The sequence below is a fragment of the Strix uralensis genome, chromosome 2 (genome assembly GCF_047716275.1).
Source record: "Strix uralensis isolate ZFMK-TIS-50842 chromosome 2, bStrUra1, whole genome shotgun sequence".
NCBI lineage: Eukaryota > Metazoa > Chordata > Aves > Strigiformes > Strigidae > Strix > Strix uralensis.
In genome coordinates, this window is record NC_133973.1 from 123,391,734 (window position 1) to 123,414,508 (window position 22,775).

General features: G+C 41.1%; 1 protein-coding gene across 2 annotated transcripts; it reads right to left on the bottom strand.

The window, feature by feature from the left end:
- Window positions 1-6,815: 6,815 nt before the first annotated feature.
- BIRC2 (baculoviral IAP repeat containing 2) lies at window positions 6,816-17,230 on the bottom strand. 2 transcript variants are annotated; one of them, XM_074860197.1, is made up of 10 exons: window positions 17,073-17,222; window positions 16,301-16,387; window positions 13,466-15,539; window positions 13,264-13,363; window positions 11,990-12,068; window positions 11,361-11,409; window positions 10,092-10,334; window positions 8,628-8,882; window positions 8,429-8,470; window positions 6,816-7,569 (listed from the first exon to the last, which is right to left on the bottom strand). In XM_074860197.1, the coding sequence occupies exons 3-10, from the start codon at window positions 14,337-14,339 to the stop codon at window positions 7,376-7,378; spliced, it is 1,836 nt and encodes a 611-aa protein (XP_074716298.1). In that variant the 5' UTR covers window positions 14,340-15,539; window positions 16,301-16,387; window positions 17,073-17,222; the 3' UTR covers window positions 6,816-7,375. The 2 variants fall into 2 exon arrangements, with proteins under 2 accessions (XP_074716298.1, XP_074716297.1); XM_074860196.1 differs by lacking the exon at window positions 16,301-16,387 and having other exon boundaries at window positions 17,073-17,230.
- Between the last annotated feature and the right edge of the window lie 5,545 nt (window positions 17,231-22,775).

Genomic DNA, 22,775 nt, shown 5'->3' on the forward strand with positions numbered 1-22,775 from the left:
ACAATAAAGCAAAATTACATGCTTAAGATTTCAGAGGTGTCAGTACAAATAAAAAGCTTGACCTCCTTTCAGGTGTTTGTCTAGTATCCAAAGTAAGGTGCAATTGATAAATCTTACCTTTAACTTTAGATTTGCTTTCCAACAGTATTAAGTTACACATGTATAAAGTGGGATGAAGAGGACAACTTTTCTATCATACCACCACTAAGTACACATTTAGGCCTCAGTCCTGGAGGTTGCCCTGCAGCATTGGAATGAGCAGCAGACCTGAATTTAGCTGTACTCTACATGTGTAGAGGGTTGCCTCTATTAACTGAAAAACTAATTCAGCATTCAAAAATCCTGATTATGTTAACTAAAAAGATTGGCACAGTTTCTGTAAGGAAGGAGTATTTGAAAGGGTTTGCCACAGGAGTCTACCAAATTTTAGACCAGTATGAGGTATAAAGCTGAAGTAGGAGCAAAAGACAGAAAAAGGACTTTTGTCTCATAGACTTAAGTCTAGTACTATCCCAGGCAATGGGAATAGAGTATAGAATAGTTGGAAGGGACCTACAATGATCAGCTAGTCGTACTGCCTGACCACTTGAGGGCTGACCAAGTTAAAGCAAGTTGTTAAGGGCACTGTCCAAATGCCTCTTAAACACTGACAGGCCTGGGGCATTGACCACCTCTCTAGGAAGCCTGTTCCAGTGTTCAACCACCCTCTTGGTAAAGAAATGCTTCCTAAATATAATCCTTTTCTCATGGAAGTCTCTTCCCACTTACTTCTCTGGTGATTAGTTATCCTAAATTCAATCATAAGTTTATGATCCATTTATATTAATTGTATGCAACGGATTTTTAGCATAAATAGCTCCTCCTCTACTCTAGGTATACTTATGCTACAGTCAGTCCTTCAGCTGTTCCTTAACTGAGTTTATTAATATTGTAAAGATGATTCAACTGTTTATAGTTCGTCCTCTCAGCAGGACTGCTTGTTTTCTTACTAGTACTGATGGCTGAGCAATGCAGTTCATAGTTCTGTCTTGATTAGGAACCCCTCTAGTGACACATCACAGAACTGCATTTACAGTATCATGTTTTAAGCCCGCCACCAGCATTCAGTTGATTACAGCAGCTCTTTCACACAACCCCTATACTCATTTTTAATCCTTAAAATTCATGTTTCTGTGCTTCATATTAAAATTTATTTCACTTAATACTACAGGCTTGGGAAGTCATCCAGTGGCTATAGACATAGCCCCCTTAGGTCAGATAGCATGAGTGTTACTTTTGCCCTTCAAACCCTATGAGCACATCTGGGGACTGCAGCATTCTGCCTTCCTCCCACAGGTCTTTCCTTTTTATGCAGCTCTCCTTTAGCCTGTTTTCTAGTACCAAATCATAGCCTTTCCAGCTTACCTGTTTTGATGGCACCCTGCATCAAAGGCTTCAAAGCAGTCCAGAAATTCTGCAGTGCTGTCTTTGTTTATTTTAAAAAAATCTATTAAAGCAAGATCATGTTACTGTGATAATAGTCAGTAACTTGAATATTATCCCTTTGTAAATCTACTTTCATGCCTTTCTTTTTTGTTCAGAGACTGTTAAAGCTCTTGCATACTCATGCCACTCTGGTTTTGCCCTGAAGACATACATAGCATTCTTAACATGCTTTATTGAAAAAGATACAAGCAACAAAACGACAATATCGCCAAAAGCAAAGTGGAAAGACTGAGAATTGCCTGGATAAGAGGTTAAGAATTTAGCTGTGATATGGAAGCAGACAGAATGAGAATGGACCTGTGCAGATGTAAACATGTTCTCTAGACAACACTGAAGAAGTCCCAGTTGGTGTATGACAGAGATAGCAATCTTAAAAACCAGAAAAGTTAAATGAATTTAGGAATCTGCATTTGACAGTTCTCACAAACAGCACAGACACATGGACTGCCAATTCCTGGTATTGATCCTGCAGTGTCTAAGCTTTAGCTTGCATTAGAATGTAATGTTTGCTTCACTATGAAAACACTACTTTGAGGACTGGATCAATGATTAATTTTACCCTTCAGTGTCAGGTCACCCCTATACTTCAAAACATCCAATTCAGGAACTCTGAAAATTGAAAGAATAAAAGGGACTCCCCAGTTCTGGAGGCTCTTACGTGTCCTTTTAGAATACCAAGAGGAAATATATTCTCACTCTGATAAACTCAAAATTTTGAGTTTATCTATTGTTTGTTCTGACCTTCTCCACATCAAATTTAAAGCAGTTTGGAAACCAGGGTGTTGCACCTGGCCAGCGCTGAGGTGTAGGGTGATTCTAAAGTGTTAGACAAAAGACTATATGTAACTCAGTTTCCTTGACAGGGTCCATGAAGAAAAGCAGCGACTGTCTGTACAAACAGGGTGCTTTCTTTTTACTGTTGCATATATGACTTGGTCTTTTCTAAAAACTTTATTCGTCCCTTAGAATTGAAGCTATCTTCCATTGGGCAAATCACAACCCTAACTCCTATCCTTTTACTTCATAAGTACCGGGTATTTCATGTCTCCAACTGCCAAAAGAACAGAGCATCAGTAAGTTAAGCTGTACGGATCTAACACAAGAGCTTAGAAACCTTTGGCAAGTTCTCCAGCTTTTCCCTAAAAGAATTTCACCAGGCCAAAACTAAATGTGAAAGCTACTGCTAGGACATTGCTTATTGTGCAAACAATTTCCTGCTATGTTCCAGCATATTTTGATCTCTTCAAAGAGAAAAAAAAAAATAACTCACCTCTTTCTTTTTTGAAAACAGCACAGCAGGATCTGCTGTTTGGAGTCCTGCTCTTCCTTGCGCAGGATACATGCAATACCCCAGACTCGGGCTTGCAGGGCCCCATGCCAGCAGCCGTCAGTGAGGAAGCTGGGCTGGAGCATCAGTAACTGTTGTGATCACATGCTCAATTAAAAACAGAAACAAAGGACTGGTGATTTAGTATTGTCTCAGGAAGTTTACTCCCTGCACTAGTAACCTCCGGAGCAAGAGTGACGAACTGCAGATTAAGTAGTTCAACAGAACAGAGCATACCTCTTCGTGTCCAGAATACATCTCCTGCCTGGATTCACATACCTGAGGTGGGCCGCTTAACAGCAGAGAAAACTGGATTTGCAAGTTCAGTCCATCTGCAACATCAACGATGATCAACCAGGCTCACTACGCTACCATTGCCACAACGCAGAATTAAAGGCAGATGTATACACTGTTTGCAATTTCAGGTGCTTCTCTTTTTCTGATGTCTTGCGAGGAATATAGCAAAGAACCAAGTTCTGAAAGCATGGGGCTGGGGAGTTACTAAACAACCACTAACTCGGTCACAAAAAACCAGCAATATAAAGATTTTTCTTTAATATGCTAATGGAGTTCCTAGATATTTCATATGTGGTCACTCATTTCAGCATATAAGAGCAGTGCTCTGTTATAATGACTGGTCGGCTCACTTGTGGATACTAGGACTGCATGCTGTCTTCAATTTGAAGAGCACTGGGCTTCCTGGTCAATGCTCAAAAGCAAACAGAAGAGGAAGATACACATTCAGTTAAAAAAGAACACACACACACAAAAAAACCCCATGCAGGAAACTGCTAAATAATTACAATAAAGCTTCATGGCACTTGCTTCACAAAACATAAAGCTGCTACTTGGGAAACCACTGTATCTTGCAGTATCTCAAAACAGTATCAGAAACTGCAACTGCTCCAGGCTAGGTCCTTTGTACATATGATAAGCTTAATTCAAATAAAGAAATTGCTCATTTATACAAGCTGTGAATTTTGCCTTCTGTCTTCATCTTATTTCAAGTCTCACCACTGAGCTCCAATGATACTGAAGTTCCCACCCTCTACACCCCCTAAGCCACACCAACACACTGCCAGCTCAAGACAAGCTATGGACCTGCAATGCTGACTTCCAAGAACTCGGCCTGCTTGATCAGCAGAGCTGCACAGGAAGCTGGGGGGCATGTTTAACCCAGTCACAACTCTGGAAAATGCTTTCAAAGAAGGAAGTGGACACAGAACAAAGTGTGAACATGGTCAGCTGCTTCACAAGGAACAGAAGTCACTTGATCCTCTCCAAACATAACCCTATGCAGACAGTCTTCTCCATGGTTTAACATTTTGCTAGTTTTCTGTTTGCAGTGTGCTACAGACAACTAGTTTCATTATAGCTTTCTTGGAATAGTACTGAGAGGAGTATAACTGCTCACATGTACAGCACTATAGATCGGGACAACAGTCACTATAGTGGGGAGTAGTGGAAAGCCATAACCTAGATTAGTCTTCCTGCCAAAACTAGGTCAAAGAATTTTACCCAGTAGTTTCTAGATCAAGTTCTTCCACTTCTCAGAAAGTGGTTGGGGCTTAGACGCAGGCAGCCAATGCTGCTTGAAGTTGCCCAGGACATTCAAAACACTCAGGAACAAGAGCAGGTATGTTGCAAGTCTCAAGATACCCTCAGGCATCACAAATGACACTGAACACCCAAAACACTCAGTTTTTAAAGCCCTGTATACCCTGTCATCGGAACTATACGTAGTAACTGCAACATCTGAAAAACTCTAACCCCATATGGTTCTAAAGAAAAATGCATTGCTTAAAATGTCTGCCTGCTACTATGTTTTTCCCTATCCTCTTCCCGGTTTAGAAACAAGGCTTACATATTAACAATTCCACATTCTTCAGGTGAGACTGACCTCTCCAGCTCCCCCTGCAGACTCATCTGTAGAAAGTATACTTGGTTCTAATATTCCTAATTTCTGGGTCTGAACATCAAATTTCAAGTCATGCACTTTATTCCTTAACAAGCTTTCATAATCTTTGACAACTTTTTAAGTTGCTACACAAAAGAGCCTTTAGAAACATTTCAAAACCAGAAAAGCAGAAGTATGTTAATCAAAGCTGTTTAAAACTACATGCTGTGTTTGAAACATTTACATTTTTAACATTAAAGTGAAGATATATACATATAATAAAGTTAGACAAAAGTCTGTATTTAAAAGAATTACAGGAAGCCAGTCTACAGCTGAAGAATCCTATGTAGTGCAAGGAATGTGTACCAAAGCATTAAAACAATGATGGTACCAGCTAGTGCACAGCATTAAACTCTGCTGCAGAAATTATGGAAGAATGGATTATGGAAGAAGACTGAAACATCAATGTTTAAAGACAAACCAGTCCAGATTCTTACACCTCTCCCTTAATCCCCTAGACAGCAAAGCAAGACTTCTTCAAGATTAGTAACTCCAGCATTATTTTGAAAGGGACTCCAGCCCACGAGGTACCTCTTGGAGATACAGGGCAAAAACAAACCGATGGTAACTAGAATGTATTTGTATCTTCCTTCGCACAATTGTCCTTGCTAAATTTAGAGATCAGTACTACTGATGGAAACATCCTGAATCTGCTAACAAATCAGTCTCAATCACATAATTAACAAACAAAAGTACTTGGTTTGGCCCTTTTTAGCTAGCCAAAACTTTGAGTCAATGCTGTGGCTGCAATTATGCTAGAAATATAACATACTGTTAACTCCAGGCACAGTCTAAATTCCAAACTCAGTGCACAGATTTCCCAAGATGGCAGGTGATTATAGCGGGAGACCCAGAGGTTTCTTTCACAGACTTGGAGGGGGACTTTGATTAACTTACAACTCTGATGTACAACAGGGAAGATACATACAAATGCTAAACATACAGCATCTGTTAAGTATGAATAGAAATTTATTTGCTAGTGGCAAACATCTCCCCCACTTAATACAAGCCTTGCTCTAAACACTAGGCAACCATTACCCAGGGTAAGTCACTGAGTCACAGGTTACACAGCCCACACAAGTTCTTTTTAATGTATACACTTTACTACTTTCATACATACAGGGTGCTCCCTCCAGAAGAGATAACACATGTATAGCTAAAGCCACATATGAAGTGATGGAAGCCAGTTACATGCACACAACTTGCAAACCCTGGCATCCTGAAACTTCAAGAAATTGTATTTTCACCTCACACTACAGAGCGTAAGACACCGAAGTACTGTTAAAAACATCTTATTGCTGGCAGGTCTGAACATTAAGAGGTCCACACTTAGGCATTAAGACATGACTGAAAATGACTGACTTAATTAGAGCCAAACTGACACCACCACTGCAGGATCTGATGCTGTTATGGTGGCAGTGTTCTTCCACTGTTTGACATGAAATCCTTGTGAAATACCTATCAACACTTTCCCTCTGTAGGTATCTACAAGGCAAGTCTGGGGATGCAAAGCTGAAAAGGATAAGAGTCAACAAGTAAGGAAACAGGACTCCCTAAACTACCAGCTTACAAACCAAGACCCAAGACTTCAGAACGGGCTGGAAGATCCTACTATTTAATAGCACAATCACTATAAAGTTCCAAACACAGAGAAGTAGCTTTTACATTTTAATCCCTAGCATAAAGGCTATATTACTGTACAGCTACCCTCTGTCTCATCTCTAAGGTCATGAGGACCACTCCCGGCCAGGATTTCTATCCTTTGAAAAATCAGACAAAAGGAAGTACCAGATGCTGTTAGGGTTTTTTTGGGGGGGTTGTTTTTTAAACAAGGATAAAAATCTGAACCCCCTACTTTACCAGAGGCAATCACCAAGCAGCATAGAAGCTCACTTCCCTGTTCAAAAATGAAAGACATACAGAATTAACTTTTATTGTACTATTGCAGGCAAACAACCCCAAACTTTTGTCAGGAAAAGACAGCCTTCTAGTCACTACAGTCTACAGAGAAAAGCCAACAATGGGAACAGAGTAAACAAGCACTCATTTGAGAAGCAGAAGTATTTTAATTCAGTCTTTGTATAAACTATTAATAATACACATTACACAAGTATCTACACATGAACAGAACTTAAAAAAAATGTCCTGCTGTTCCTGCAACAGTTAGCCTCTTTTCTCCTCAAGTCCATAAGAAAGCCAAAACATAACCAAAACAGTAGCTGAAGTTAACAGCAATCCTAATGTATTTCCTCACAGCCACATGGAGGAAACTCATGACAAGAGTTATGCCAAGTTCCATTTTAGGAACTCAACTAGAAATTTTTTTTATTCAAAGTGACACAGGGCATACTAGTGAAACTGCTTTCCTTACTCAGAGAGGAAAGCTACAGAAACCTCACCTTAGTATTGAATTAGTTTTATGAACAGAAATAGGCTTTGGCAAGGAAGACGTAGTACACTCATAATGAGGATACAGTTTACTATTACACAACGGTGTTAGGTAGTTGCTTAATCATCTTCTGTACCACAATTTTCCATTCTTAAGACACCCCTGCTTCAGCAGCTGGAGGATGACAGGAGCAAAGACATTTTGCAAGTTTCCCTCTTTATGAAAGAAATGTACGAACTGTACCCTTTATTGTCCCCCTGCAAATAGGGCATTTTCTAAGGGACGGTGCACATTCTTTGCACACCACTAAGTGACCACATGGAATAAAAACAATAGAAACTTCTTTGTCCATGCAAACTTTACATGTTCTTTCCTCCTGCAGTCGTCTTAATTGTTCTTCCATAGGTAAACCTGGAAAAAATATTAATTTTTTAAGAAGCCTGAATATATATGTGCATTCTAATTAGAATAGAGCCATGTTCCATTTCACCCTTTATGTCCCTACTTGTATTCACTAAATATAGATGGCAGTGAGAAAATAAGTACATTTTCCAGAGCTCAGAAAGTGGTATGCAAAGAACTAGTTTGTACTTTCCACTTCTGTGAGACAACAAACAGCTTGGGAATTGGTGGCCAACTGTAGTTCTTCAAACCAACCAATGTTTACATTTTAGCAAATGCTGTACTTTTCTTGCTTGGATATTAGAAGCACAGAGCACAGCCTGGCTGGTGGAAGTGAGCTATATTCAGGCTTGTATACTTCTCTGCAGTCTATTAACATATTAAACTACAGGACTAAGAGCCAGAGCAAACTCAATCTCATGTCTGACAAGTTTTTATCTACCCAGCTGTTGGTCAAGCTAGATCTTAGGACACCTATAACCCACCCTGGAAAAGCAGAAATGATGATACCTGCTGTGAAGTGCTAACCTACTATTCACTGTCCAGTCTTTACTAAATGCCTGAATGACAGCTTGTACCAGGATCAAATCCAGCACATGCTTGAATTGTTGAGCTCCAGAAACTACCTCCTACAGTGCAAAAGCACATGTAAGGCACAGGATATAGCTTGTAGCAGACAGACTTGAGACTTGTTTGCAAAAGTCTGTGCATGTGCTTAACTTTTCAGGTGAATGCATCTTACCAAAGCAGAATTACAGAGAGGGCAAACCACAGAACCTATTTCTTAACCAAGGTCATTTTCTTTTTTATGATGTTAACTATTTGTCCCACAGTACCCTTTAAAGTAAGAAGGTAGAGTTTAAGGTACCTGAAACATCTTCTGTGGGAACATACTTCATGTTCTTCTCCACTAAAATAAGAGGAAAAAAAAATCCTAATCATTTGACTAATCTACATGCAAAGCATCTGATTATTTTTTTTTTTAATCTTTAGGTTGCTATGACAGCACTCGTTACTTCTCTAAACTTACATACTTAGGGAAAAAAAAAAAAAAGAGACAGACATACCAAATAAATCTTTGTACAGTACAGGGTCACAGTCTCGTAGACAGTTTCTGAATATGCTGGCTGCTTCATTTCCTTTCACTAAAACTGTATCTATCAGTTCCCTTGCTTGCAATGGTGTCTGAGTCTTTTGCTTAATAACATCATGTTCAAGTTCCGTTATCACTTTGGCTGATAGTAAACTCCCGAGGATTGGAAGTACACATGTTAAACGTTGGAATAAAGCCATTCGATTCTTCCGGATTAAGGACAAATCATCTGGAATGCAAAGGGGATCAGGTGTTTGTTAGGAATACACCATTCCAAGTTGCATTTCTGCTTAACAAGAATTAATACATTCTTTAAACTCTACTTGAAATGTTCGCTTACTACACATCATTAATAGATACCTCAGTGAATTTTTGTGATATTCACATAAAGAACAGACGTAAGGAAACCACACACAAGCAGCTTCCGAGCTGAAGACTTTTCACCAATGAAATCTCCTGCTCCCATTTCCAGGTTAAACTATCTGAGGGGATCTTGTCTAACTTTACACTGGTAAAACTTAACATTCTCTGCAGAATCGCGAAGAAAAAACAGCACCTCTGCATAACACCAGCGCTAACTCACCGACAACCAACAGGTTAATTCTAATCAGCGGCAAAATCACGTCTGAGATGTACACAGAATCAAGCTTTTCTAAGAGGTGTCCAACAAAATTATGTGCAAGAAAACCAGAAGTACAGCACAACCAGACTCAGGAGATTATTTTTTTAAAGATAGTCTATCACAAACAACAACAAAATAATAATTTCCATTAAGATTTAATGGCTGAATCTGTCTATATTTTTTTGATAGAACACGCAAGTAGGAAAGAAGCAGTCTTAATTTATAATTGAGAAGTTTCATTACTGCTTCACTGACTCAAAAAGAGTAGGATTTTTTTAGGCTTCAAAACTTACACACTGTTAAAACAACAAGAAATGGTAAAGACACGTCAAAAAAACACTGTTAAATAGCTGACCTACATGGTTTAGTCAGACATAGAAAAACAGACCTTTGGCCACCTTACAGCATCTAAATTTGTAAACGTTCATGGCCTCTTCTAGGAGGTGGATATGATGGCTCACTGATTCACATAGCTTAAAGAGTAGGCAAATTTGGAAAAAATTACTAGAGGGTGCCAAGTAAAGTGTTTTGGTTCCATTTATTTTAATAACAGCAATATAAAGGCACACAAATTTTAAAAAGTATGGCTTTGTTCCTATGCAGAGAATCATGTGATTCTGAACCCTTGGCACCTGTATGAACCACCCTCCTGAAAAGGAATGAAACAATTTCCAGACTGCTAGTTCCATACAGATATCCTGACAATGCTTTTACAGAAGCTGATCCTAATAGCAATTAAACTAAATCACTTAGTGAATAAAAACAATATGCAATACAAACCACTTCTGCTTTCACTTTTACTCAACTTATGCATACCTGATGCCACTTCTTCAAATCGTCTCTCTTTCTCTTCTTCCCTCTTCTCATCTTCAGCAGTCAGCAGATCAGACACAAGATCATTAACAGTCTTGTAGTTTTCTCCAGTGGCCAAGATTTTACTTTGCACTGTTTGCTTTATGAGCCTTCTACTGAATCCCATCTCCAAGGCAGCTTTAACCACAGGCGTGTTCATCATGATTGCATCTTCTGAATGACTCTCTCCAGGTTCAAAATGAATAACTGATCAAAGAGGAAGATCACCATGTATAATATAAAGAATAAAATACCTATACAACCCAGAAGTCAGACACATCAACATTGCCTACACACATGCTTATATACATGAATACCTAGCATTAAAAAGTTTTGATGCTTAAACAATCTCTTCTTAAGTAGTTAAAAATGGAAGCCAGTTACTTAGATGCAATTGGCTTGAAACTGTGATAAACTTCAACCCGTGTCAGGCCTACACTGAAGTCTAGGATAATCCAGAGAAACCGCAGAGATAATTCCATTGTGTGTCAGCAGCTTTTTTACACTAAGTCATTTCTAAGTTCAGCCTTGAAAAATATCTTGGGGGGCGGGAAAGAAATTAAAATTTCAAGTTTATAGTACAAACAATTGCTCTGTTCCAGCTCTTGATCAGAATTTTCCATTCAACTTACTAAGCACCAGACATGTGGGATTCTGACTCATTGTCCTCAACCAGCAGGGGCTATGATAGCATAACCCACTCGCCCTCTGGGAGGGGTTTATTTCCACCGTAACTAGAGTCCAGCACAGAAAGACTTCACTTTATCAGCTTGTCCTACCTTCTCCTTGACCACCACTGCTCAATTCAAAGCATTTACCTAGCTATGTGCCTAAAAATGGAGTTGCATAACTGCACAGTCATGACTCCCTCCAGCAACTGTTCCACCAAGTTCAATACCATGGGTCAATTTAACAAATGTCAAATTGTCTTGTTCTGTTTAACCAAACCACTGAAACTAAAAACCACAAATATAGCAGATGCCAAGCATTCAAAACCAAAAATCTTAATATGAGCTGCTAGTATAAAAATAAGGAAAATTAAAGTCTCTTAAAGGTTCTTCCTTGAAGTTTGTCCATATACCATTGAAGCTACCTTTCATCATTAGTTAGAAAATCCTTACAAAATTGTTTCCAAGAAAATCTAAGAATTGTTAAGCAAGTTAGCTTTGGATAGCCAACTATTAAGTTTGCAAAATTATAAGGAAATTTAAAAACATGCTTTAATATACATACTTGGGGGATCAATGTTTTCATCTACAGGCGTATCAGAGGTTGACAAGAGCTGTGGAACACAACAGAACCACATTAGTACCAAAGCATTGCGTTTTCCCCTACACACCTTCCTAACACATTCATCTCTCATTAACTATGATAAGCTTTTCATCTAAATGGTACCTGTTAAGTATTTGGTTACACAAGTCTGCAAATCTTTGCAGCTATATAATCAATATAAAGTTAGTGCTGACCACTTCCGTGAAGGGAAGTTTGGCTTACCCTTGCCAGAAGAGTTATGCACAGAAATAATTCAGGCTGTCCATGCCCGATTTCTGAAACAACAACTACTGATCTGCATTATTCACTGAAACTTACATCACCAGAATTTCCCTCTCCTGACACAAAGGAGCTCACTGCCTCATAACACTTTCCATAAGTAATTTGTACAGGTTAAACTCTACCTGTCCAAGCCCATTAGCCATGGTTCAGCACTGGTTTCATCTTTGTGCTCATGAAGAGTATTTATCATGTTAGAAACCAAGTAGAAATATATGCAGAAATAAGGCAGAAGGATGGACCAGACTCCCACAAAACCCATAGCACTCTTCAACAAGGGAAAACCAAAGTTACAGAACAGTAAAATTTACCTGTTCAAGAAGATGGGGGAACCTGGCCTGAACTTGACTTACAAACTCTCCTCCTTTTACACGAAGCAGATACTCACACCTGAAACATTGACAAAAGTGTACTGAATTATACTTTCTACTTGCCAAAGGAAAAAAAAAAATACAGAAGAATGAAAGAGTTTACAGTAACACAGCATAACTTAAATACATGTTTCTTTTCCTCAGAAGGGAAAGAGTTCTCTTACTTGGAAGCCCGGTGACACTTTGATAAAGCTTTTCCATGATGTTCAGCAGTCAGTAGGCTTATGTATATATATACACGCAGCAGCTTTACATTCTGCTACCACTTCTAATCAAAATGGCATGTCATGAGAAATGATACTGTGTCAGCGTCACTACAAAGTGCAGTGATAAACTGTTTCTATCTCACATCTCACCATTCTTCTCTCCTACTCAAATCACTCAAGTTCACAAAATTTAACACCACTATCAAAGCCAGATCTGCTTCACTACTGCTGAGTTGTATCTCTTAAGTACATTTACTGACAGGCATAACGCTGAAGGAAAGAAAGGTGTCAGCTAATTCTACGTACATCATTTAGTCCAACAGTAGCTGGTAAATTGCCCATGAAAGGCTAGTTGGAGATCTAAGATGTGAAGAATTATTATTAGCCTTCCTGAAACTAAGTGCAGCTTTTCTGTCACTAATGTAGGTAGAGATTTCCACAGGTATCAATCAGGTATGCAATTGCCACTTAATTATGGCAGACATTAAAAAGTTGTTTCTGTCATTTTTCCAATAGTGACATATTAAACAGCCGCTGAAACCTTTTTCACAAGCCTTTCCACACCTAAGAAACTAAACCACGTGAGCTGAAAAACTGGTTCAAGAGCATTCGTCATGGGCACGGAACTAGACCAAGGGAGCTGGATGTTCCTTCTGATTCATTTCTCTACTTGTGCTCTCCTCAGTCTGCTTTCTGACTACTTTCCTTTTAGCCAAGTATGCTCATTTACAATGCAGCCTCACTTGCCAATAGTGATTTAGGGATACACACAGCTTTTAATTATGAAGTGGAAAGCATCCAATATCATGCTTAATGAAGAAATGTTTTATTTAAGGCTACCATAGCACTTCAGAGCTTTTAAATAGAGGTACATGAAATACATCCAAATGAAAGAGTGAGTTTGCACATCATATGGTAAAGTTAAACAAAACTATTAAGTGCAGCATATATCTGCCAAAAAATATCTAAGGATGTGAACAAATTATGGTAAAAGACTTTGCCAGTTACCTTGGAAACCACTTTGCATGCTCAATCCATGGATCATCTCCAGATTCCCAGCACCTTAACCCACCATCACAGCAAAAACACTTGACATCATCATTGCGGCCTTTAAAAAAACAAGGCAAAATATCTAGCAAACATTCACACAATTTAAAGTAAGTGCTGACATAGCAATACAAATAAAATTGGAGACATCATTTTTGCTTACCTACGTAGTAAAAGCCAGCATCCGCAAGCTGTTCAGGCTGAACCGGAATTCTAGTTGGCCAATTTATGAATGTTTTAACACGTGCCTCATGAGTTTGCATGCTCACATTTGACACATTGAAACTTGGCAGGTCTCGGGTAAGGTTCTCTACAAAAGGGCAGTTAGGAAAGTGTCTCCGATGCTCTGACATAGCATTATCTTTTGGTTCCCAGTTACTCAGCTGACCACCACAGGTGAAACAAGCAACTTTGTCTGCTGTCCCCAAGTAATAAAGTCCAGCCTTTGCCAGATCAGTGGGTGAGAGAAACGTCAGTGGCCATGAGTGAAAAGTGCGTAGTCTAGCATCTTCTGTACTCATAGACGGATTGTGAAGTTTAGGTCTCAAGAATGAAAGGTCTTCAACTGCTCTAGTAGTTATTGGGTCTTGAGGAAAACTGGAAAAAGAGCCACTGAAATATCCAACTTGTTCTAAACTTGGAGAAAGTGTTATGGAATGTAGAGATGGTGAGAGACTGTTTGCAACCAGAGGTGAAAAGGCAGAACGAGAACACAGTCCGAGGTTGTTAGCTGAAAGCATGTTTTGAACAAAACTGCAGCTAGGATACTGCTGTTTATGTTTTTCCATAGCATTATCTCCTGGCTGCCAGCTGTCCAGTGTTAAGCCACAACTGAAGCACTTAACTTTATCTTGCACACCAGTGTAATAAAACCCAGCCCGGGCAAGACTCCGTTCCGACACCGGCACGTTCATGGGGAAAGTAGAAAATGTCGACATTCTGTAGAGTTCACAGGATAAGTCATACTTCAGTTCACCACACAAAGCACTCTGCTTCATGACGCTAGCCAAGAAAGGGCTATTTTCCATTATGTTCATAATGGACTACTTTTGGAAGAATGGGACAAGTCTTCCTCTGGGAGGTAGTTGTGTGCATTAAAGGCAATTTGGAATAACCCCTGCCTGTACAAAGGTAGGAACCTGAAAATGAAATACTTCAATGTGCAATTTTGAATGCATATGTGAATAGAATTAGCCTCATGATTAACAGCCTTAAAACACTAGAGAAGCTCTTGTACTTCAGTTTACACAAAAGCTGCCCCACCCCATTTTGACAATTAAAGCAAGCACATCAAAAAGGACCTTCCCTTGAATCATATAGGCATCACATGCTTTCCTTGTAATGTGTATCTGGGAGAGCAGTATCAATCTGTCAGGCTAGTGGAGGTGGGATCCAGGCAGGGGCAGGGGGAACAACCTCAAACGGGTTTATCAAAATCCTTTGTCAATAAAGAAACTAAAATGGGGGGCAACTAAAATGACATAATTTTTAACCAGAACATATGTTAAGTGATTTAAGAACTATTTCACCCTAGACAGCTGATAAATGTGGAGCTTATACACACGTAAAGATTTTAGGTTTTAAACCTCATTGGGAGGCTGAAAATAATGGTTTATCAAGCTGAAAAGGCATACAAAAAAAGAGCCCCTGAACTCATCTGGTACATTTGCTACTACTAGACTTCCAAAAAACCCCTCAACTTCTGCATATTGTTGTCGTAATTGTTAAGACCAAAGAAGTTAGTTTGTACTCAACTTCACATATATTGAATATTCAGCTATGAGATAAACAAATCTTATACACTGTCCCTGACAAGGATGAACTGTCTTAATTAACAAGCCTGGAATAGCCCCAGGCTTTTCTGTCTATAACATTGTCAGCACAGACTGAACAGAGCATTTCAGTTTTAACCTGGTGCCTTAGTTACAAGTATAGAGTTATCACATTTAACATAAATTATTTGGCTTGTGTCAGGACATTCTAATGCTTTATACTGTTGACTTAAGTTTTTTCTGTATGCCATGTTTATGGCATACAGAAACAAACAGAATCCTCAGATTAAAAAAAAAAATTTTGAAGCCTTAGTTTCTTTATTTGTGCACAGAACTACCTCCCAGAGTTCAGACTGAAGTCCCTTCTAAGGTGCCTACGCCTCCATATTGATATTGACTGTTCGCAAGAAGAAATTGGAAGTATCTATAGTTTCAGCCATTTAATTCTTTCGGGCAGAACAAAACCTGTAAGGAAGAAAGAGAGAAGTGTTTCAGAATATACAAAATGAGGTGCATGTAATGTCTGTACAAACAGAAACTACACAAATAGAAACACTGAAATCTCAATGTAAGCTTTTCTGTAATGTTAGCTAGAAAGTTGCGGGAGTCAACTTCATATACTGTCATATGGAGTGTATTTTACACACTTGTTGTTACTGACACATTTGCAAAACTTTAATCCACAAGCATAATTTTTTTGGCAGACGGATTAATCAGGCTGCTTGATCACGAACTGTATAACTAAAGGTAAGATCTTGTACTAAAGAAGTTGCACCCATTTAAATTGGTTTAAGCCTGCAGATTTTCAAACAATGAAGAACCAGTTTTATTACAGTGACTTAAATTAGGAGTACTGGAATTTCTTATTTAGGTAAATCTAACGATAGTTGAAGCACAGCACATCAGTAAAACTGAACTTCACCAAAAATTTCAGGTAAGAGACAAAGTTCATAAGCTTTTTAGTATATCATTTTATATTTATTCATGTATACACATGTAGAAGTCTGTTTTACAGTATCAGTTCCTAAAAAGTTCTTCCAGGAAAGAGTCAAAACAGAACCGCTTGTCATGATGACACAGCCCTAGAAAAATCACCTACTGGAAAACAGCAAAGCATTTCCTACTCATCTCAATAGCTCTTAGTAGATTTGTTCTTAATATGGTCACGCTATTACTATTACTATCTTCTTAATAATCACTGAGGAAATGAGTTACAAATGCCTTACATCAATCCACTCCTTCAACACAGACGGTAGGACCAAGCTATCAACATACACGAACGACACTACGCCAAGGTTAAGCCAGTTTCTGTACTGAAGAAAGTCAAGATAACCCAGAGTGAATGCTAGAAATATCAGAGCTAACTGAAACCCTGATAATCCTAAAACATTTCAGATCACTTAAACCTGAGATCCTGTGGACATTTTCTGCCGAATGCTCTCCTAATATTATCCTCCACTATAGCCCTGAGCATCCTTCATTTCCAGTCACCCAACTGCTCTGATTCGCATTGTTTTTTTCCTTCCATTATCCTGCAGCGACACTTGAGAAGTTATTTAAGTCCAGAGCAGTGATATTCAAAGTACAGTAACCTCAAAACTCAGTTTAATATTCTTCTGCTCTTGTGTCATAAACCAGGCAAAACAAGTTTACCTTCTAAGACCCTTCGCTAAGTCTACAGACCTTGAGCGCCGGAACCCACCCGGCGGGGTCTGTGCGCGGCCGCACACCCTCCGCAACACCCCCCGCGGGACCCTGTCAGATTTCCCCCCCCCCCGCCGGCCCTCCCCGGGGGCCTCGCTCGCCGCTCCTCCACCCTCACGCTACCACCGCGACCGCGGGCTGCTGGGCACCGCCCCGGGCCTCCCGCAGAGCCCAGGCCCCGCTCCCTGAGGCAGGGCTGCCCCCGGGAGCGCTGCCGCGCCACAGACCGCGGCCTGGGGCAGAGCAGGCCCCAGGCCGAACCGCCGCCGCACCCCCGCCCCTCCCGGTACTCACGGTCTTCCGCCGGGCCCCCCGCAGCGGGCGGGCCTGGTGCGCGCCCCAGCCTATATACGGTGCCTGGCGGGGGGCCGCGGGGGGAGAGGCGCCCCCGGCCGGCACCGCCTCTGCCGAGACGCTCCGAGGGGAGGCACCGCGCCGGGAAAACTCCGGCGGCCCCCGGGCGCCTGCGTGGGCTGACGTGCCCCGCCCGGGCAGACGCCGCGTTGTCGGTGCCGGCCCCTTCCCTCGCGAGCGCCGCGGCGTGGCGGCCGCCGGCGGGGCAGGGACCGCTGGGCTGTGCGCGCCCTTCAGCCGTGGGGGCGCCGGCCCGCCCGCTCCTCTGTTCGGCTTCGCCGCCCTCTCGCCCGTTCGCGTAGCCGCCGGGAGCGGGGGAGGGCGGCCGCGGCCCCGCGGCGCCAGCAGGGACGTTAGGTACTTTCCTCTCGGCCGGGGAAACCCGCCAGCAGAGCGTGCTTCCCCCGCGGCCGGCGCGGCCCGGCTAGGCCCAGCGCGGGGATTTCCCGCGGGCGGCCTGTGCGCCCCGCCGCCGGGAAGGGCAGCGCCCGGGGACAGGCCGGCCTCGCCGGGGGCCTCGGCCCGCAGCCGGGCTCTGCCGGAGCAGCGCTCCCCCCACAGCCGCCGGCTGCAGGCACAGCCCCCTCGTACGGTTTTGCGGTCTCAAGGGGTGGCAAGGACGGGACTTGCTGCAGACCCCGCAGCTTTACCCTTGCGCCTCGGCACCAGCCTAAAACATTCGCTTAGCGGCATTTCCTACTCGAGGCAGCTCTGCAGGCGGCAAGACGGGAAACATGACCGATGAAAGACTTCAGTCACTGAAAGTCACAGGGGAAGAACGGGAGGAAGACAGAATATAAATTTCCACTGGGGGGGTTTAAGACAGTATCTCTGCATACAGAAATCTGAAAAACTTCCACAGCAGGTACCAGAACACTGACCGAAGCTCAAAATCTCCCAGCACAGTCATGGTCTGTCATTTCCTACAAAGAAACAGCAGATACAAGATTTTAAAAAGCCCCATTTTGTGATGACAGAACTGTAGTGGGGTGTTTACACAACTGAGAACTGAAGAGTAAAAATCAAGGAAGTGTAACTGAACAGAGCATTATGACACTAGCGGGTAATTTTCTGTAACAGTTCCAGTAAGATGAATTTGCAATAGACTCATTCATATATTTTCTAAAACTGTTTTAAATTTCCTGTCATATGTGATGACATTTATCATACATAACAATACTATCTGTCAAATTTCAAACATCCAGCTGCAGTGACAGCTAGTGTAGTATAGCTACTACTGAAACACCATTTAACTTCACATAATTACAGAAACGTTTGCTGTTTCAGCAGCTGCACAAAAAAAACAGGTTAAAAACTCCTTTTAGAAGTTTAAAATGGTTGTCAGGTTACTGATGTGTCATTTTAAGGAAGCTGCTGACGTGGAGAAGATAAGGCTACAGGTTCAAAAACTGAGTCAGCTCTCCAAATACCATACCTGAGGAGTGATGGGGATGTTGGATTTAGAGTTTTATTGCACATAGGGAACTGTTTAATGTCACATAAGGAACTGAGCTCTGTGTATGTACATGTGTGTGGCTTTTATTGCAACTGATTTACTTTCACAGAGGAAGCTGGGGATGCTCCCAGTTTGGGGACTTCAAGCAGGACTCCCCGAATGTAGTTACACTGAATCTATTGTAACAGATTCTTGATTTTTTACCATATATTCTCCCAAGGCTAATTAATCCAGTGTTCCTCCTTAACTCTCTGCAGCCTGCATCCCTCCCTCCCTTGTGCCACACCACCCCCCGCCACGTATCTGCCCTTTGCCCCTCTGTACCCTTCGGCCTCCTTCCAATCTGGCAATATAAACTGCTCTTTCCTCCCCTCCCAGGCCTCAAGGCGAGCAGTTTCAGGCCCTCCCTTTCTGCTTGGCAAGCCTCATGTCGCAACGAGGAGGAAGGGTGGGGGAGGAACAAAAAAGCAGGCTAAAATGCTTGTATTAGCAGAAAAATAGGTGTAGCTGCCCTGAGCTACCAGGCTCTTTCTGCTTGCTTTGTCTCTTCGAGTATAGTAGCAGTTCCCCCAGTTCTCCATTCCCAGCAATTCCTTTGCTATTCAGAGAAAGAGATGAGGGAAATTTCCCCACCTACTTAGCTGCAATGATTGATAGTCCTTTCCCCAGATACATGAATGAGTAACATAACTAAATGCTTTTTCTTAGTACTGAAATTCCTGAGGAACAGTGCATTATCATCAGCATCCAGAGAGGACAGCAGTAGTGCTTAAGTCCTACCCAAGCTAAATGCAGGCTTTGGCTTTGGTTCTCAGGCTGTGGGACTGATCCTTATTCCAGCCCTTTTCCCTGCTGCAGCAAGCTTCCAAGATCACAGTCTTGACCTAAAAATAGTAGGACTGATAAACTGAACCAAGGCGCTCTGCTTTGCAGACTCTTAGCTCTGGAGAGGGGGGAAGTAGGCTGCTTTCAGATAAAGCTGTCCTCAACCAAAGGAAACTGCTTTCTTAAGGAGTCCCAGCTAATCACAGAGGTTAAAGCGCTAATAAAAGCACGGCTGCCACATTACCAGTGTTTATGAAAATCAACCTAATGGCAATGTTAACTGAAACAGCAAAGGTGATACAGCAAATCTCTGGAGGTGGAATGCAGTGACCCTCCTGCATGAGTGCATTATCGATGCCAACATCAAGGAGCACAGATGGCACTTGAAGTACCTGATGTAACCGTACGTCCAGAAGTTTTCTCTGAGAAGCCTCATGCATGACAGTCTCCCCATGCTGTCATCCTTCTCTGATGCCTTCTCCAGTTTACCGTCTTCCACAGCATTAAAACATCTGGCTTTAATGGCGCCTCTGTAACATACCCCTAACATCTATGAAGGGGAGAGAGGGAGAAAAGGCACTGTTAACTTGCCTTTCCATTGCTACTGCTCTTCTCTCCCATAAATTACAGGAAGAATACTGTTACCCAGTTTCTCCCCACCATAAGTGACTGCCAGACCATCTCTCTAGGATTTCAACCTTACCAATTACACACGCACAACCTTAACAACCTGACATGCACAAATACTAACCGTGATTTTTATCTTAGATGTTTTCTGGAGATACAACCAGCTCAAATTAGCAAATTCATCATGTCAGCACTACTGAGGATAAAATACTGCATAATCTGCAGTTTCAGTAATACTGCTCTGATCTTTAATCCTAGCCAAGAATGTAACCTGTAGTTGCTTCTTTGTCTTAGGGACAAGCATTCAGTTAGGTGAAGAAAAAGTACTCCCTCAAACATTAAATGTATTACTTCAACTGTATCTATATCCTGTCTGACTGTTGATATATAGAAATAACAGAAATTATCTTAATTCCAAGATGCTTTTAGGAGTGAGAAACAAGGCATTTCTCCAACTCCTCACAAGGCTTCATCAAGGAGCCATGCAACTCAGCTAGTGAAGTGAGAGATGGAAGGAAACTCCTGTACCCACTCTTCCACAAATCTATAAAATCAGTATTAAAAAATAAACACAGTTATTACTAGCTAGTGCCTGCATTTTTCAGCTTCCCAAAGGTACTAAATGCTTCCATGGAACATGATCTACTTATTTTGAACTTTGGAAGGTTAGCTTCATTGTGAGCACCAACCCCTTTCTGGCAGTAGAGGTAGGTTTTGTCTGTTAAACTGATCTAAGATGGCAGCTAACATTCCACAAAACACTACTGACCAAGTTTGCTTTGGAAGATGTGGCTCATCAACTCCTTCAGGACATAAGAGGAGGATAATGATGAGAGAAATAGGAAAAAAATAGATATTAAGGAAAAGTCTGAGACAGAAAATACTAACTGTAGATAAAGTTTCACAATCTATTTTATTTACAAATAATCCAAGAGCAGAGTAGTTCTGACATCCTATAAACATGAGATCAGACAAACTGTTTTGATAATCTAGGTGGGTGCAAACTGCCCACTTTGTTTTGACTAAACACAGCAACAGGGCAGTTTAGACCAGCAGTACATCTAGACCAGCACTAACCATTACTTTATTTTTTTTAAAATGAGACTTTTTTAGTTGCATTTGGGTATTTAGCAAAAAAATGGGTAAAAACCTCGCAAGGGACAAATATCATATTTAGGCATTAAGGGCATCCATGACTCATTGTAATAACCTCACATGTTCAAGAAAAAAAGCCCCAAAACCCAGAGCTACATCTTGCTACTCCCCTACTGAAGGTCAGTACACTCACAACCTGGAAAGTTTCCATTCCCTTTGCACCCAGACAGTTTTGTGTTGCACATCCTCCTACACAAAGGATCACAAGTACAAATGTTAAAGTTTACCTAAATCAGTTGTGGGTTTTCTTTTCTCACATTTAATGCTCAGATAAATTCTCCCATAAGCCATAAACAGTCTCAAGAACATATTAAAGCCACACTGAATAAGTTGAGGCTTTTCAATCAGAAACTCTCTTTTGTTGTTATTCACTCGGAGGATAAAAAAGAGTTGGAATGAATTGCAGGAAAATCTTGTTGAATGTTGAGCACAATTCCCTTTTTAGATTTGAGAATCTGCTCACTTTTCTAAGTTTTACTCTCTCCTTCTAGAAAGATAATTTTGTTCTCCTGATAGTATAATAAATATTACATTCAGCAAGAGATAGGAACTTGAAGAATGCCAAAACAGAGACGATTAGACTAAAATAAGCCACATTTAGGTGGGAAGATGACCACCTATATACATCAAGGAAATCAAAAGGCTGCTCTTCAACAGCACCAATTTGTGTAAATTCAGAGCTCCACATTTGTGGTTCTTCCAGAGGAGTTGTCTTTCTCAACAGCAGGTTGTCTACTTTGACTCATTACTTCCTGCTGTCATATTAAGAAAATTTCTCTAGAAATAGATCATTCCCCATCATCTCTCTGCAAATTTTAGATCCTTCCTAAGGTGTTTAATTTGCTTTAGTTGAACTAGCTGTTGCTAATCACGTTCTTTAGGAATCTTTTATGTCAGTACTCCTTCAATTGAAAGAAAATCGGATGTGGCACTTTGATTTCCTGAGGATTACACTGGAGGTTTACTTCTAAGACTACTATTAGGTTCAGGAAGATACAAGTGGTTGTTGAATCACACTAAATGTGACTGCATCACACTTCACCCAGGAACTGGGTCATTGCTGTGATGAAATATTCTGTTTAAAAGGCCATCTACCTCAGATATCATCCATTTAGAGGTTACAGATACAAGGTGAAGTTTTCCAAAGTATCTGTGTCACAGTTTCAAATGGCACATAAGCACATGGGAATTCACTAACTTTCAAAAACCTGTGTGCAAAAAGGTGCTTAAGTCTTATGTTGCCACATGCGAAGTAAGGCCCTAATTCTGGAAGCAAAACCAGGAATCTGAGCTGTGTGCCTGAGTTCCCAATGTAGCTAATGGGGAGCTGATCTGTGGTTTATAGCAAAACCAAAAAAAAAAAAAAAAGAAAAATAAAAACCCTGTGCACAAACTGAACAAACCATAAATAAGCTCTACTTGAACAATGATGGCACAAACATTTGGAGCAGACACAGGATTCAATGACAGGAGCAGGGGCTGCTTCGGTTAATCCTGCTGCCAAATGGTAGTAAAACTGCAGCCTGAGAGAAGCTGAGCTTTTCCTTTTTGTGTTCTGCTGTGCAATACTGTGTTTCTTA

What these genes read in the sequence shown, in the direction of transcription:
- BIRC2 (XM_074860196.1), bottom strand. Translation starts at nt 14,339, where the DNA reads ATGAACATAATGGAAAATAGCCCTTTCTTGGCTAGCGTCATGAAGCAG. An exon ending in CATGCAAAGTGGTTTCCAAG is followed by an intron (nt 12,069 to 13,263) that starts GTAACTGGCAAA and finishes TCAATGTTTCAG; the next exon opens with GTGTGAGTATCTGCTTCGTG. An exon ending in TCCCACAGAAGATGTTTCAG is followed by an intron (nt 7,570 to 8,428) that starts GTACCTTAAACT and finishes TATTTTTTCCAG; the next exon opens with GTTTACCTATGGAAGAACAA.